Here is a 14252-nt window from a genome sequence, read left to right on the forward strand (position 1 = left end):
TGAATAGCTTTCAGTGAAGTGCCAGTGCCTTTCTGGGGATAATTAATTGACAGATGAATGTTTTGTTTCAGATTTCTAACCTAATAAATCTATCTGAACATGGAGTAAGTGATTTTGAAGGAGAAGGGAGAGGGGATTGTATTTTTCCAAAACAACATAGGAATTTTCTACTAATTTTTAAGTTTTAGAGAGTTCAGTGCCAGAAAAAGATATTAGATTGGATGTCTGGAGAGAAGAAAAAATCCCTGTAAATGTTGAGCAGCGCTGGCAGAGTGAGCTCCTTTCATTATGCTCTGCCATGTGCCTCTGGCGGTAAGGCTATATGGTTCATTCTGTATAAACCTTTGAAGGAATTAATTTTAATATCACTGTCATGTTACAAAGTAAACAACTGTCTTGTAACTCCATAGCACTCCCCTAGTCACAGACCATGAGTGTGCTGAGCTAGATGCTATATAAAGTTGGTACCAGTCCTAAAGGGCTCCCTGTCTCTTTACTTTTAGCACTGTTTGTTGTTACTTTAGGTATTTTTATATGAAATATAGCAAGCCACTATCAAGTGTTAATGAGTTACATGGTCAGTCAGAGCAGGCTGAACTCTTAAACTACTTTCAGTTCTTAGAGTCAACCCATCATTTATATTTTTAAACCACTCTAATCCAAATATTGTTTGTACAGTAAGAGTGCAACTGTATAGGGAACAAATGCTTGCACTGGACAGCAAACTGCAGATACTATAAACAGGATAATACTTAGGGACTACAAGCTACTAGGGGCAGACATCTGCCAGTTCGCCTAGGGCAGTAGTATCCCTAGTGACAATCTAGTATTGAACAGCCAGCCTCAGCTTTACTTTTCAGCACTGGATATGTCAAAATATCAACAGCAGTCAGCATTTTTGAGAGAACTTAGTAAGAGCTTCAGTGGAAATGGGAACAACAGGGGTTTCCAGGGAGGTGTCTATTGAAGAACTGGAGAATAAACAGCAGAAAAATCCTGTTTGTTGGGAGGGGCCAGGCATGCAATTCTGAACTTAAGGTTTCTGTTCAACAGGACTAAAAAGAAAGTCTATAAAACTGGTGTTCTTTTAATTCTCCTTAATTTCTTTCCTTTTTTTTTCTTTTTTTTCTTTTAAACTGTGACTCTTTTTTCTTAGATTTTGAACCCACCACCATCACCAGCTACTGAACGTTCACATTATACCATGGAATTTGGTTATTCTTCAAACAGCCCATCCACTCACAGATCCTACAGGTAATTATTGTTACAATAGCTTCCATCAGGACAAAAGCAGTTACTGCAGAAATGCAGAATAAAGACAGTCTCTGCTCCACAAGAATTACAATCAAAGGCCCTAATTCTGCAAGTACTTAAACAAGTGCTTAAATTGGATCACTTGTATCGTGTCACTGAAGCATGTGCGGAAGTGTAGCACTGTTGAGGCGAATCATGCAGTAAGTGGGTTAGTGGTACACCTCTCGGGCCTATTGCATTAGGGGGAATAACAGCACTCACTTTTGTCACAAAGTTATCTAAATGCCAAAAAGAATTGTTATCATGATAGTTTTATGAGACAAAATTATTTAGCCTGCAATGAGCTCTGCGTTGTTTGAAGTCTCTGCCATAAATAATTTGTTACGTGATTATCAGGAATGATATACATGCAGCAAGAGGAGGAAAGTTGGGAATATAAAGGCTAGTGTTTCAGAAGTAACATTAATATTATGGCCTAGATAAAGCACAGAAATTCTGATTTGACATATTTAGGGTTAATCTCTAAAACAGGTTGTTAAACCTCTGCTTATTTTCCCTTTGGCAAATATTTATGGACAGGTAGGCTTTATCCCTGTATTATCTGAATGCATCTTTCTCATCTTCCCTCTAAGATTTAGAGTTTGTTACCATTTTATTATTTATTTAACTGTTTACCAAAAAATAAAGGAAAAGAGGCCTACCACCCAGGGGTGTAAAGGTCCCCTCCCATATCGCTAGTAGATCTGGTCAATGCAAAGAGGTAGCTGTATTTGGCTATTGAAAGAAATGCCTCCCTAACACAGAGCATTTGGGGTTTTTGGATAATAAGGTCTCTGGGGCTGAAAAGACATCTCTTCTCCATTAACAGAAAATATGGTCTCTGTTGTGCAGAAGGTCAGACCAGATGTTTATAATGGTCCCTTCCAGCCATATGAAAAATCCTTAAAAATGGCTAGTAATTTTGTAATGAAATAAAGCCAGATCTTGGCACCAGCATGAATCATGCTGATCACTGGTTAGCTGTGTGACTTTGAATAGTATTAATGGTATTAAGGCTGTAGTGTGGGAATGAATGGTTTCAGACTGCTCCTCCACCCAAAAATAAACCCTGTTTTTGCGACTCCTGATCTTCAGTCTTTCCTAACATTCTGACCTGCATATAGAGGAGCTGCATCCCACTGACCCCCAAATGCTGACTTCAGGGGCTGGCAGCTGCAGCTACCAACCACCTTCCTTTCTAATTTGTTTTCTTTACGTTATCCCAGGCTCACTTTAAAAATGCTTTCTGGTAGCAGCCTTTGCAAATCCTATCCCAGTTGCATTCTGATAGGTGCTTCTCCTGCCTACTACAAATGTGTTCGGTGATTTTTCTCCCTCTCCCTCTTGTTCTTTCTTGATATTTCTCTCACCTTGGAAGTTAGTATCCATAAACTGGGTAATGGAAACAGAGCATCAATTATATATAAATGCAACACAGCTGGGTTTTTCCACTGTGCCCTGCCTGCCTCACTCTTAGAGGCACCTTTTCCTACCTTGGCTGGGGCCTTAAGGGCTCCGTTGTCTGTCAATAATGAGTACGAGCATGCCTTAGTTACTGTAATTTGATGGGGGCTCTCATGCAAAGGTTGGCCATCTTCAGGGGGGCTTCAAGTTTGCTGTTTGTTCGAGAAAGAGGAGTGGGATGCTCTGTATCCACTGCAGTGGGATTGACCTGCTGCATGTTTCTGCCTTCACTTATCTGCAGCTTGGCTTGCCCGCGGGTGCGTTGCCCAAACTGTGCGGTCTTTCCCTACACTGACACTTCTCCCCTAAATGTCCCTGCCACAGCTATAGGCCTTATAGCTACCGGCATTTTGCGCCCCCCACAACACCCTGCAGCACGGATGTCTGTGACAGCGACTACGCACCCAGCCGGCGGGCGGCCACCGCTGCAGCCAAAGGCTACACCAGTGACCTAAACTACGACTCGGAGCCGGTCCCCCCGCCGCCAACACCACGCAGCCAGTACCTGTCAGCAGAGGAGAACTACGAAAGCTGCCCACCCTCGCCGTACACAGAGCGGAGCTACTCTCACCACCTCTACCCACCACCACCATCCCCCTGCACCGACTCCTCGTGAGGGCCAGCCCCCCCCTCTATTACCTGCCTCCGCCACCAAAGTGTAAATACAAAATGTTCTGCTGGGGAGGGGGGAGGGAGCCCTCAGCGAGGTAGGACAGTGTACAGATAAATGTTATTAAATGGGGTGGAGGAATACTGGAGATATTTGTATAGAAGAGAAAAAAAAGGATATTTATATATTTTCTTAAACAGCAGCTGCTGCTTGTGCCATAAGAAGAGAAATTTTTGTATTGAAAAAAAAAAAAAAGACCCAGACATTTGTACAAAAAGTTTTTATTTTTGCAAATGGAACACAAAAACATGCCTTAATCCAGTGAAGTGACTGAGCACATAAGGAAATGGAAGGACCAGGAGGTGTCATTTGTCCAGCAAGATCAGATGTGGGGTTTATCAATACCAAAAATGTTTAAAGTTATTAATAATAAAGAAGTCCGTCTCAGAGCAGCATACCATAGATACTTGGAAGTAGCCAAATAACCTCTATGTTAATTATGGAGGGCCAGCAATTAAAGTTAAACTTGAAGAAAATGCAGTCAGGACAGATATTAACCTTACACAAAGGGCTTTATGTTTTCTACTGGAATACAGCAATCATAGCAGTGAATCCAGAAAAACAATCACAGACTTTTTAAAATTAATACACCTCTGTTTGTTCTTAATGCATTTACAGAACTGCACCATTCAGAGCTGTCCTTGCTTCTGGGATTTCAATGATTTCATGGGGTATATTTTTCAATTTGTTTTTCTTATTGTATAGCTTTTCCTATCCTTTCTACATCCTTTCCTCCTTTCTGTGTCACTTTAAATCATAATATCCTTATTTAAAGTACTGCTAGAACTGGGCTGCTGTAAATTCTTCCTTTTTTTTTTTCTTCCTAATTAGCATTGTCATACAGTGAGTGTCATGCTATACTTTGCTTTGTTCATTTTGCCAGCACAGTAGGTTTCTGTTTTGTACCAGGTCAGTGTGATTTTCACATGATTGACAAAGGTAATATGCATATACCTGAGTGATTTCTAGTCCCTTAAAAAAAAAAAATTTTTTTTTGACCTAGTGCCCACAAATGTCAAATATTTTTATACAACATATAATATAGACAGCATATTTATAAACTATAAATTTAACCATGGATTGTTAGTTTTGCTGTAAATGAATAATATATCCTTGCAGTACTTTCAGTGTATATTGATATCACAGTATACAAATCATATATATATAAAACATATATATATAAAAAATATATTATTTTTTCCTAGTAAGGAAGCATTTAACTTTCAGTGGAGCAACTTCCCACAGGAAATATATGTTTTTTTCATTGGAAGGATTTCCTTTGTTGTATTAGCTGCTCATGATTTCTGTTAGGCAAAACCGGTTTTCTCAGTATGATTTTGACATACCTCCTCTTTTGCATGGTGTGAGTTTAATACCTTAGTATTAACCACTGTGAATGTCAAATTTTAAGATATTCTTAACTGAACCATTTTATATTTGCATTCTCTATTTTTGTATTTTTTCTTGTTTAGCCCCTTCTCCTTTCAGCCTCACCATGGTGATTTTGAAAGGGAGAGTGTATAATCAAGTAAAAACACTATCTGTGTAGGTTGAGGAGCAACTTAGGATATCATTAATCTCTCTTTGACTCCAGTGCAGTGTTTTGAATTTGCTTTGACTGTAGTGGAGTTCACAGTATGCCTGATCTTGGATGGCATTATGCATTTACAACTTCTGTTGACTTTAAATCCATGTTGAAGGTGCTCGATGCCTTCAAAGATCAGCCCTCTAAATCTTCCTTTCAAAACAGAGGTACTGAGGAGCTTCTGCCTTGTAGCCTCTGGGCACAGGATGGGTAAAATACTCTTCATAGGTACCATTCTGTTTTTATTGTTCTCTGTTGCTTATTTCCCAGCCAGTTTCAACCAAAAGAGAAACAGGCTGAAAAAGTGGCATGGGCTTTAATTCGGACTATTGACAGAATTAGTAACAAATGATTCTTGCTAGTGCTGCTGCTCATCTGGAGTACTGGAGCCTCCTTTGGTTGCAGCTCTGAGAAAAACAATGATGTTTGAAATTCCAGCTGTAATAACGGGTCTTGCTAATAGTCAAAGATACCCAAGGCAGTTACAGTTGATCTTTAGATCTGGTGCGCTAAGTTTTTTGCCCAGCTTCATTCTAGGTATCTAGGATTTCTGGTAGCTGTTCTTCTGGCTCTTCCTTGATGGTGAAGAAGCTTGTTTGTGTTCTCCAGCAGGATGGACGTGGAGGGTATTGCGAACTATAAGGGAACTCGAATCCATTTATATGAAGGGGGGGGGAGGGCGGGCATGGTGGGACGGGGGGCATTGAGGCTGGCATGCCAATGAGAATCGAAGCTTGTACGTTGTTTACATTTTTTAATGTGCAGCATTCCGTGTGGGGTTCACATGTGGAAACTTGCACTAATGAACTCAGAAGAATATTGCATTGTTATATCTCAGTCCAAGTGCTTGTACTGTGATGGCAATGGTCTCTTCTTGCAAAATACTTTTTCAGTGTGCCAATTTCTGTTTGAAAAATTCTAAGGTGGTTCAGCTTAAGGAGTGGTATCCTCTTTCCGGTGCAGTTGGACTGCCTCACTGAGACTTCCTCTTGGAATGGTCTTGCTGTAGGTAAATCTTAAGTGTGTCTGCAAATGGACTATGCTGTCCAAGTTCTGTGCTAGTTTATGTCCAAATGTGACTCAGTTGAAGCCAATGGAGCGGGCACACAATTCAGCTTAGAATTTGATCAAGTCTCTCTGATAGATATATTTCACTTTGGGCATCAGGTACTTTGAGTGATCTGCCACTGGGAGGTTCATGTGAAGAGGGGAAAGTGGACAAGCTATGTTCTTCCACTGAAGATGACTGGTGTAGGGAGCAGGCTCTTTCTTGTCTGTATTAACCGAGGAATTTATTAAGTGGAAAGCCAAGGTCTGACTTTGCAAGTACAAATATTTTCCCAGTGATTCTAGAGTAAAATTCTGAATGAGCTGATGATCTGTGAAGTTCCTGTTAGGCAGATATCTAAATTAAAAAAGCAGTGATGCAAGTTGTCTGTGCACCTGACATATTCCCAGTGAATAGCCATAGACTGATTGAAAACTGAGACTGAACAATTTATCTCTCTGCCATTGAGCCAGTCATGATTCGTATTCTGTCCTTCCCTCCGTGAGGGTCATGGTCTCTGCTGCTTCTCAGATTGACTGAGATGTTAGGACTGTAGATAACACACAAATGTCAATTCAGGAGATACTTAAGTGAGTGCATAGCATTAGCATGTAAGTAGTCTCATTGATGTCAATGAAACTGCTCATAATCTTTAAGCTAAGCACAAATGTCCTTATCTTGCATCATCAGACACATATGCAGTAGAGGACTTAACACAAGTACTCATTGTGCAGTTTTTACCTGAAAGTGTTCATAGCTTAGAGTTTGGGCATGGTAAATAGCTGGCACATTGAATTAGGGAAGGAACAGTTCATTGTAGTTTAAAAAATGTGATGGACATGAGCATAAAGTTTGAGTACTAGCCATTGCATGTTCAGCAGGAGCTTTGCATGCTTAAATGACAAAATTAATAAGACCTATTCTTGCCTTTTTAAATTATACCTGCCATGTCATGCTGCATACATTTCATACCCTCCTCAAGAACACTTGTCACTTTTCCACTGCTTTTGTATATCAAGATATTTGTTTGAAAAGAACTCAGATAAGATAAATGGAATATTAACCTAATATTTGCATTTGAAATAAAGAATGGTTTCCATGAATACGAACTCATACAACCTCTGCATATAAGTTAAATGAAATATTTTTTACAGTAATGCAATATATGCAAATGAACCAGTTGATATCAAAGGATTCATTTTGCTCTGAGGAGCTGTATCTTTTAGTGTTGTAAATTCCAAATTACTGCCATAACATTCCCACATTTGTGCTTGTACAGGTATGTGTATGCAGGTACACGTACCTTTGGTAATGTGAATTTAACTAAAGCTAATAATTTTCTCTCATCCATTCACATTCACATCCCAGCATTGGCAGATTCTGCCTTGCTGCCTTTCAAAGTGCTAATGCTGGGTACTGTTGTGCTGTCTCATGTAAGCTCAACTTCTTCAGTCTAGGTTGTAGGACAGACAGCAGAATACTTGCTACTTTAAACTTGAATAATGAATGCTCTGCCATGCTTGACAGGAGAGGAAGTACACTTTTGGTGCTGTGCCATTACTTATTGGATTCCATTCTGTAGATGACTAGAGTTCTGTGTTTTCCGCAAATATATACAAATCAATCTGTTGTAGTCCTAGCCTAATTTTGAAGAAAAGTGCACCCAGACTGCTTGATGTGATAGGTGCTACAATCCACTGCAAGTGAAGGAGCATGCGGAAAATCCCTATTTATTGCATTAATGGGCTTTGCTGTCCCCAGTTTGTGCATTGCTTCTCTATTTATTATATCCGATTCTCTAGAAATGGGTGGTGTGCAAGTCTTAAATACAGATTCATTTGCTTTACTTTAAAAAAGTTAAGCCTGTGTTTGTCACACAACACTGTTACGGACAGAATCTGCTTCTGAATGTCTACCTTGCATATTGCAGATTACTATTTTTACAAAAAAAAAAATAGCTGGTTCATTGGGTGCAAAAATAACTTGAACCTTGTTATTCAGAAATAGCTTTCTTTAGGCATGGGTTTTTTTAATTGCATTGTGGTGGGGATATTGCTTGAAAATTAAACTTTAACTTAATTGAAAGGTGGCAGATGCACCTAGAAAATGAATTAGGAATGACCCAGTAGCTTGAAAATGGGTGCAAAGATTCCATTACTTTCTAAAAGAAGTAAAATAAAATAGCATACTGATCTAAAATAGGCAATTTTCTTTTGTAATCTTCTTTAAAAAGGACAGATCAATGGGTGATGCTGGAATAACATTTATAGGGACTGGGTGATCCGCTCCAACAGCAGGGCAGAGTAAGTAAACTGTCTATATTAGATTCAGGCCAGTGATTGTCTTAATAGAATAGCTGCTTGTGATGATGAAGCTATCCGAGAGCAGTCCTGTTCCCCTCTTGTAAATGAACAAGGAGCAGCTTTGAAGTCCTGATTAAAATGGCTGTAGCCTTAAGCCAGGCAGTTAAGAGTCAGTGAGGGAAAAATGAAAGTGTCTTTTTGTAAAGAGGATACCACCAGGCTTAAGCTGAACTAGCCTTGTTTGCAAGTGAAGGATCTGGTGCTGCTTTCAGATTTTTAATCTTGTTTTGTTTGTTCTTTTTTGTAAGCTTTAATCACTGTTTGTCATTGTCTTAAAGCCAGCTGGTGTCTCTTGTTCATCAACTTTGGTACGATGGTGCTTTGCAAGGATGTATTTATATTATAATGACCAACATTTGGTCAGCCCTATTCACTCATTCACTAACTTTTTTTTTTGTAAAATAAAGTGCTTTACTTGTAAGGTGTATATAAACCTTGTACAAAAATCCTTTCCAATTATTACTATAAACTGAGTTGTAACAAATGAAATGTTGATTTTTATAATAAAACTAAGAGTGAAAAAGGGGAGGGTGCTGTTCATTTTATTTCAGCATCTGGAGGAAAGGTAATTAAAGGTAGAAGTCCATGCGTGTGTTTGCTCTCCATAAAAGCCAGAATGTGCTCAACTTTCTAATGCTCTAGGCCAGCTCTGCAGACAGTGATGCATTTGCAAGAAACACATAGTTGACTTCAAGCAGTTCTTTGATACAGTTTAAAGCTAAAAGTCTCCCGTTTTAATCACTTAGCTTGGTTTACCAGATAATACAAACCAGAGAATTATACCAATTCTGTATCAGACCATAGAAACAATGATTCTTTTGGAGAATGCTGGTATTTAAATCTATAGCTAAGTGTTTACAATGACAGACATGGGGGGGGGTCAGTTTTAACTTTAAAATGTAAAACAAAACAAGTCTCCCACTCCTTCACCCCCAGAGCACAGTGTTGACGCTGTAACAAAGAATCGGATGGGAAGCAGTTCTCAATTTATACCTCTGCACAGAAATTCCCACTCCACTTGAGTGCACTAGTTGTGAATAAGATACGTCTTTGTATTAGTGTGGATTTGGCTATACTAAGATTCTTGTTTTATGTTTTCAGTTGTTCTATATGGAGGCATGGACAAGTCATGTATCACAGCCTATATTAGTAAAACGGCCTACATTTATCAGTCTCACAAAATATTGTGAAAATAAATGCTACTCTTATCAAATAAGGTGATATTCTGCATTTATTCTTCCATGGAAAATGAACCATTAGTTTCAAGCTGATGGGCATAGCGCCCATTCTTCTTTTTCTCTTTTCTCTTTTTTCTCTCTTTTAAAATGCCAGTTAGAAGTTGCTCCTGAGCTACAGAAGACTCACCGTCTATCTTTTTTCTTTAAATGATTGTGGCTACCTTTTTACACAGCCAGTGCAGCTGTAATATGATAGACGTCAGTGTGTAGCATTCATGTTCTTTGGGATTCCCTGATTGTTGGTCTTTGCCAGGGATAGATGTTAGATATCATGGAGCATCTCAAATGTAGTTCTCCAAGATAGTATGGATGGTGTGGAGTGTGCAGTATGGATGGACATCACAGAGAGCAGAATCAGCCCTATCCAGTTAGCCACTTGAGTTGAATCTTGAGGGGGAAAAAAAGCACTTTAGAAGGAGAGTATAGATCAGGAAACAAAAGTAAGTTGTGCTTCAGCTGCAGCTCCACCATGTGTCTTTACTGTGCCTCTCCAGAACTAGCTGAACTGCTGAAATCATGTTTAGTAGGCACCCAAGGGACAGCAGGTATAGTAAGGACACTGAGGTATTTTTCATCATTTAAAAAATATTCCCTGCCTCTCTTATAAAAGACCACTTGGAAGCCTGAAATGGATCGGGTTTTCTTAGCATGATTATGTGTCATCCCTCACACCTGTACACATGAGCAGGGGTGACTGCAAGTGCTGGAATCCTGCTATTCATTTTATATTAGGGAAGGAGAAAACACACTGTGTCTTTTTTTGGTAGGGGCAAGGAGAAGGACATTTCTTTAAGAAGATAAAAAATTGAAGTTTTGGGATCCACCAACACTGGCAGCACTTCCCTAAGAAGCTGAGAATGGGAACTCACATGCTTGTTCCTGGAGGGGAACTGTCAGACTCGTTTAACCTGTTTCCCTAAGGAGATTTTGTAGCTAGATGAGAAACATTTGCATGGGAATAAATGCGTGCTTGGTGGAGCTGCCTGTTGAAAAGTAGGCACCTTAAAGAGAAAGTTTAACCTTGAATCAAATCTGCTGTCAAATTATAGTTTATAACAACGTATGCAGTATCTTTTCCTGCATCACTTTTTTTTGCACATCAGGTTGGGAACACAAGATGTATATTGCTGGGCCTAGTGACTTAAAAAAAAAAAAAAAAAAAAAACTTGTTTCTCCTGTAGGAACTACATGTCTCAGTAGGCAAGCTTTACCTTGCATTGCCCATACCCTAGTTCATCCCAGGGAGATCTATGATGGCAGCTCAATGTAGATTCCCTTTTTATAGGAGAAATTATGAGCTGACAGCACTCTCCTGCTTGCACCCTCCTTTCCACACAGAAATGGCTTAGCAGGAGAATATCTCCTGTCTTGGGTTATCCAGCTTGGCTTGGCACAGCTATAATCTTTCTCCAGCTCTGCTTTAACAACAAGATACCTTCTTCTTAATTTCAGAGAGGGATGCTCTACAGAAAATATGGAGTTTGCTTGTCTGGAGGCATGTGAAGAATATTGTTTGGGTCTGAGAAGATGGAAAGATTCTCTGTGCTCTCTGTTTGCTAGTGTTGCTGAAAATCTTAGCCCTGTCTGCTCGCCAAGGAATTGATAAACATCTTGGCTCAGGACTGGTAACCCACCAAGCATATGGTTAGAGAGGAATGACCAAGTAAGCTGTCATGTGTGTGAAGGGGAATTAGGAACATGGAGCATGGAAAAGAGGTGGTGCTTGAGGATGATGCAGTGTCAGAAGCCTAGAGAATAAAGGATGTGGGGTGTATGGTAGGAAGGGAATTGGGAGCGTATGGCAATGGCAAGAAAGGATGAAGTTGTAGATGGCTCTCTGAAGGCACACAGCAACGCAGCACTGGCAGGAAGACTCAGTTCCTCAACGCTGCCATAAGAATGATATGACTGATTGGCAATGTGGGGACCTAAAAACAAATAATCTGGAATGAGTGAAGAAAGTAACAGGTTGAGCAGAGAAAATGAGCCAGAGAACTCCAGTAGAAAGGAGGAGCTCTGTGTTTCCTTGTACTCCATCCCTATTGTATTCTTCTGTGCTGTGAAGGAAACAGTCATTAGGGGTCTGATTCCCGTGGGGCCGGGCAAGTTCAATTAAGGTAAAAGGAGGAGGGAGCAAAGGGAAAATCTAGCAGAAGCACCTGCCATTATCGCAAATATACACCCATGCTACAGCAGGCAGAAGAGAATGAATGCAGGAGAACAGGAGACATGAACACACACCCTCTCCCACCTCCACATCTCATACAGGGCGCGAGTGAGGGAGAAGAGGCGTGCTAAAATAGCCCAGAGTGCTCCCTTGCATTCATGCACATAGATGAGCATCTCCCAACTTTTTCCCAGACTAGTTCCCTTTAAAAACAAGCAAAGAACAGTTGAGGAACTTGCTTAAATAACTCCTGCTGTCTAGCTCCATCCTCATGGGCAAAATCCATCTGCTGTTTATGCTAGGTGGGTGCCAGGTGTTTTACACAGCCACTTTCTGTCCAACATGGCTTGCAGAAAATATATAAATGGCGAAGTATGGTAGAGATAAGATTGGGAAATTCAGTAAATTGCTCCAAGAATGTCTTTTTATCATATGTATTTGTTTTATTTTGGGCAATGTAGCAGCCATGAGACTGGTACAAAGACAACGGGAGAAGAGTACTCTTGCTACACAGCCTGGGAATTGTTCAGGAAATACACATCAAAATGGTATGATCAAATGAGGGTGTAATAAGAGCCAAGGCTGATGTTGATCTGAGCATAGAGTCTGAGACAGGAGAACCAAGTGCTGGTACCCTGGGCACTAGGAAAAATAATAGAGGGAATGAAGAAGGGGAAAGAAGGGAAGAAGAGCCACAGACTGTGTGGCAGATAGTGGGATGTGCTTTGAGGTGAATCACAGGAAGGTACCAAGGCTGGATAGGTGCAGCACTGGGGCAGGCCATGTGGAGACTTTAGTCAGTGAGAGCAGCTTGGCTGCTTTTGTGGCCTTGGAGAAGAGCTATGTTTCTCTGTGCCTTTGTGTGGTCTTAAGAGTGGGAAGAGAAGATACCCTGAAATGAAAAGGCTGTCCTGAAGGGAGCTCGGAGGAGCCTCGGAGCAGCTGCCTTCCTCTTGGCACCTTGGCAAAGGTGGCTGCATGTGGGGCAGAGGGGAAAGGCAGGGCTTCACAGCTGAGGGAGACAGGGATAATCCGGTGAGATGATCTGTTTTCTGTTTGGATCCTTTCCATCTGATACGTTTGGCTTCACAGTAAGCCAGTCATGTTTCCTTCGTGTCCTGAAGACTGTATGATGCTAATTTGTATGCTATTGCTAACCTGGCGAGTTAGAAAACATCATTGCTCGAGGGCCCCTTTGCCTTCCTCTTCTGACATGGGACTTTCTCACAGGGTCAGCTAATCCTTCCTCTGAACTGCCCTGCCTACATTTTTCATGATTAAAGGTTCAGGGCACTATCATGCTTACAGAAGTTATCAGTTGCCAGCATTTGAGGCTGGCTGGAGGAAAGTAGACCAGACCCGGGAAGAGAAGACAACAGGGAGACATGAACTGGGCACCACGAATCCGCGTAGGCATCCTCGTGCACTGTGAGCCCTTTGTCTCATCTGAGGCGTCCCCTTCCGACAAGCCCCACTCAGCCCCAGTGCAGCATCTCGCTTAGACCTGTTGACGATTGTGGAAAGTGTTGTAAAAATCTCATGCACACGGTGCCTATGCACTGTCTGCTTCCTGTGCTTCACCTCCCCTGGTCCTTATTATGTGGAGCATCTAACGAAAAGCAGCTCGTGGCTTCCCAGGGTATTTCATGTCCTTTTGCGATGCATTCCCTGACTGAAGCAGCTTTTGCCCTGGCTGTGAAATCACAATCGCTTGCCGTGGCAGGGAGCGGGGTGTGGCTGACACGGTTATTTGGCTCCAGGTGGGAAGTCAGCAGCAGATGAACTCAGGAGATAAAGATCCAGATTTTGTGCAAATACACTCTGCATTGAAAAGCAAAGGAAGAAAGGATCAGAAAATGACCCCTACTGTGGACAGGAGGAAAACTTGTAAATGCACTTTTTATTAAAATTGCTCAAGAGGTAATAGCTATTTTAAAAAAATCCATTGGTGTGTTCTTCCTAACTTCAACTTTTTCAAGCATTCTCTGTTTGCTGGTGATTCTTTCTTCTACACCACTTTCTCCTTTCCATCACGGGGGTGTTTTGAGCAACTTTGCCATGGCAGCATGACGATGCTGATTCTTTAGTGTGCTGGTGCTGCTCTGAAGCACAGCTCTTAGCCGTGAATTGCTTTACAAAAGAGAAACATTTTCAGATGCTTCTAAGAAATTGTTCCACAAGCAGCAATAATAATGAAGAATAATTTTTTTTTTAATGCATTTCTCTCTCCAGTCCTCCCAGTGCAACGCCCTCACACCCTCTCCCACACTGCCTCTGAATCCTGCCCACCTCCCTGAAACCCCTTGGCTCCCTTGTTTCCGTGCTGCCCCAGGCATGAGCGCTGACCGCGGCCAGTGTCCATGTGCCCCTCAGCTGAGGGGCCTCATCTGAAGACACGTGATACGCGTGTGCACAACGGCCAGT

General features: G+C 41.2%; 1 protein-coding gene across 10 annotated transcripts in view; it reads left to right on the forward strand.

The window, feature by feature from the left end:
- Positions 1-5674, forward strand: part of LRP6 (LDL receptor related protein 6) — a 145133-nt gene extending 139459 nt beyond the window's left edge. For 9 of the 10 annotated variants that reach the window (XM_067304809.1, XM_067304815.1, XM_067304823.1 and 6 more), the window contains 2 exons: positions 1157-1254; positions 3082-5674. In XM_067304809.1, coding sequence (XP_067160910.1) covers positions 1157-1254; positions 3082-3373 — 390 coding nt within the window. In that variant the 3' untranslated portion in view covers positions 3374-5674. Of the gene's footprint in view, positions 1-1156; positions 1259-3081 lie in introns of those variants that run through there. The other variant, XM_067304837.1, reaches the window with a different exon arrangement.
- The last annotated feature ends 8578 nt before the right edge of the window (positions 5675-14252 follow it).

Source organism: Apteryx mantelli, chromosome 1, assembly GCF_036417845.1.
Source record: "Apteryx mantelli isolate bAptMan1 chromosome 1, bAptMan1.hap1, whole genome shotgun sequence".
NCBI classification, from domain to species: Eukaryota; Metazoa; Chordata; class Aves; order Apterygiformes; family Apterygidae; genus Apteryx; species Apteryx mantelli.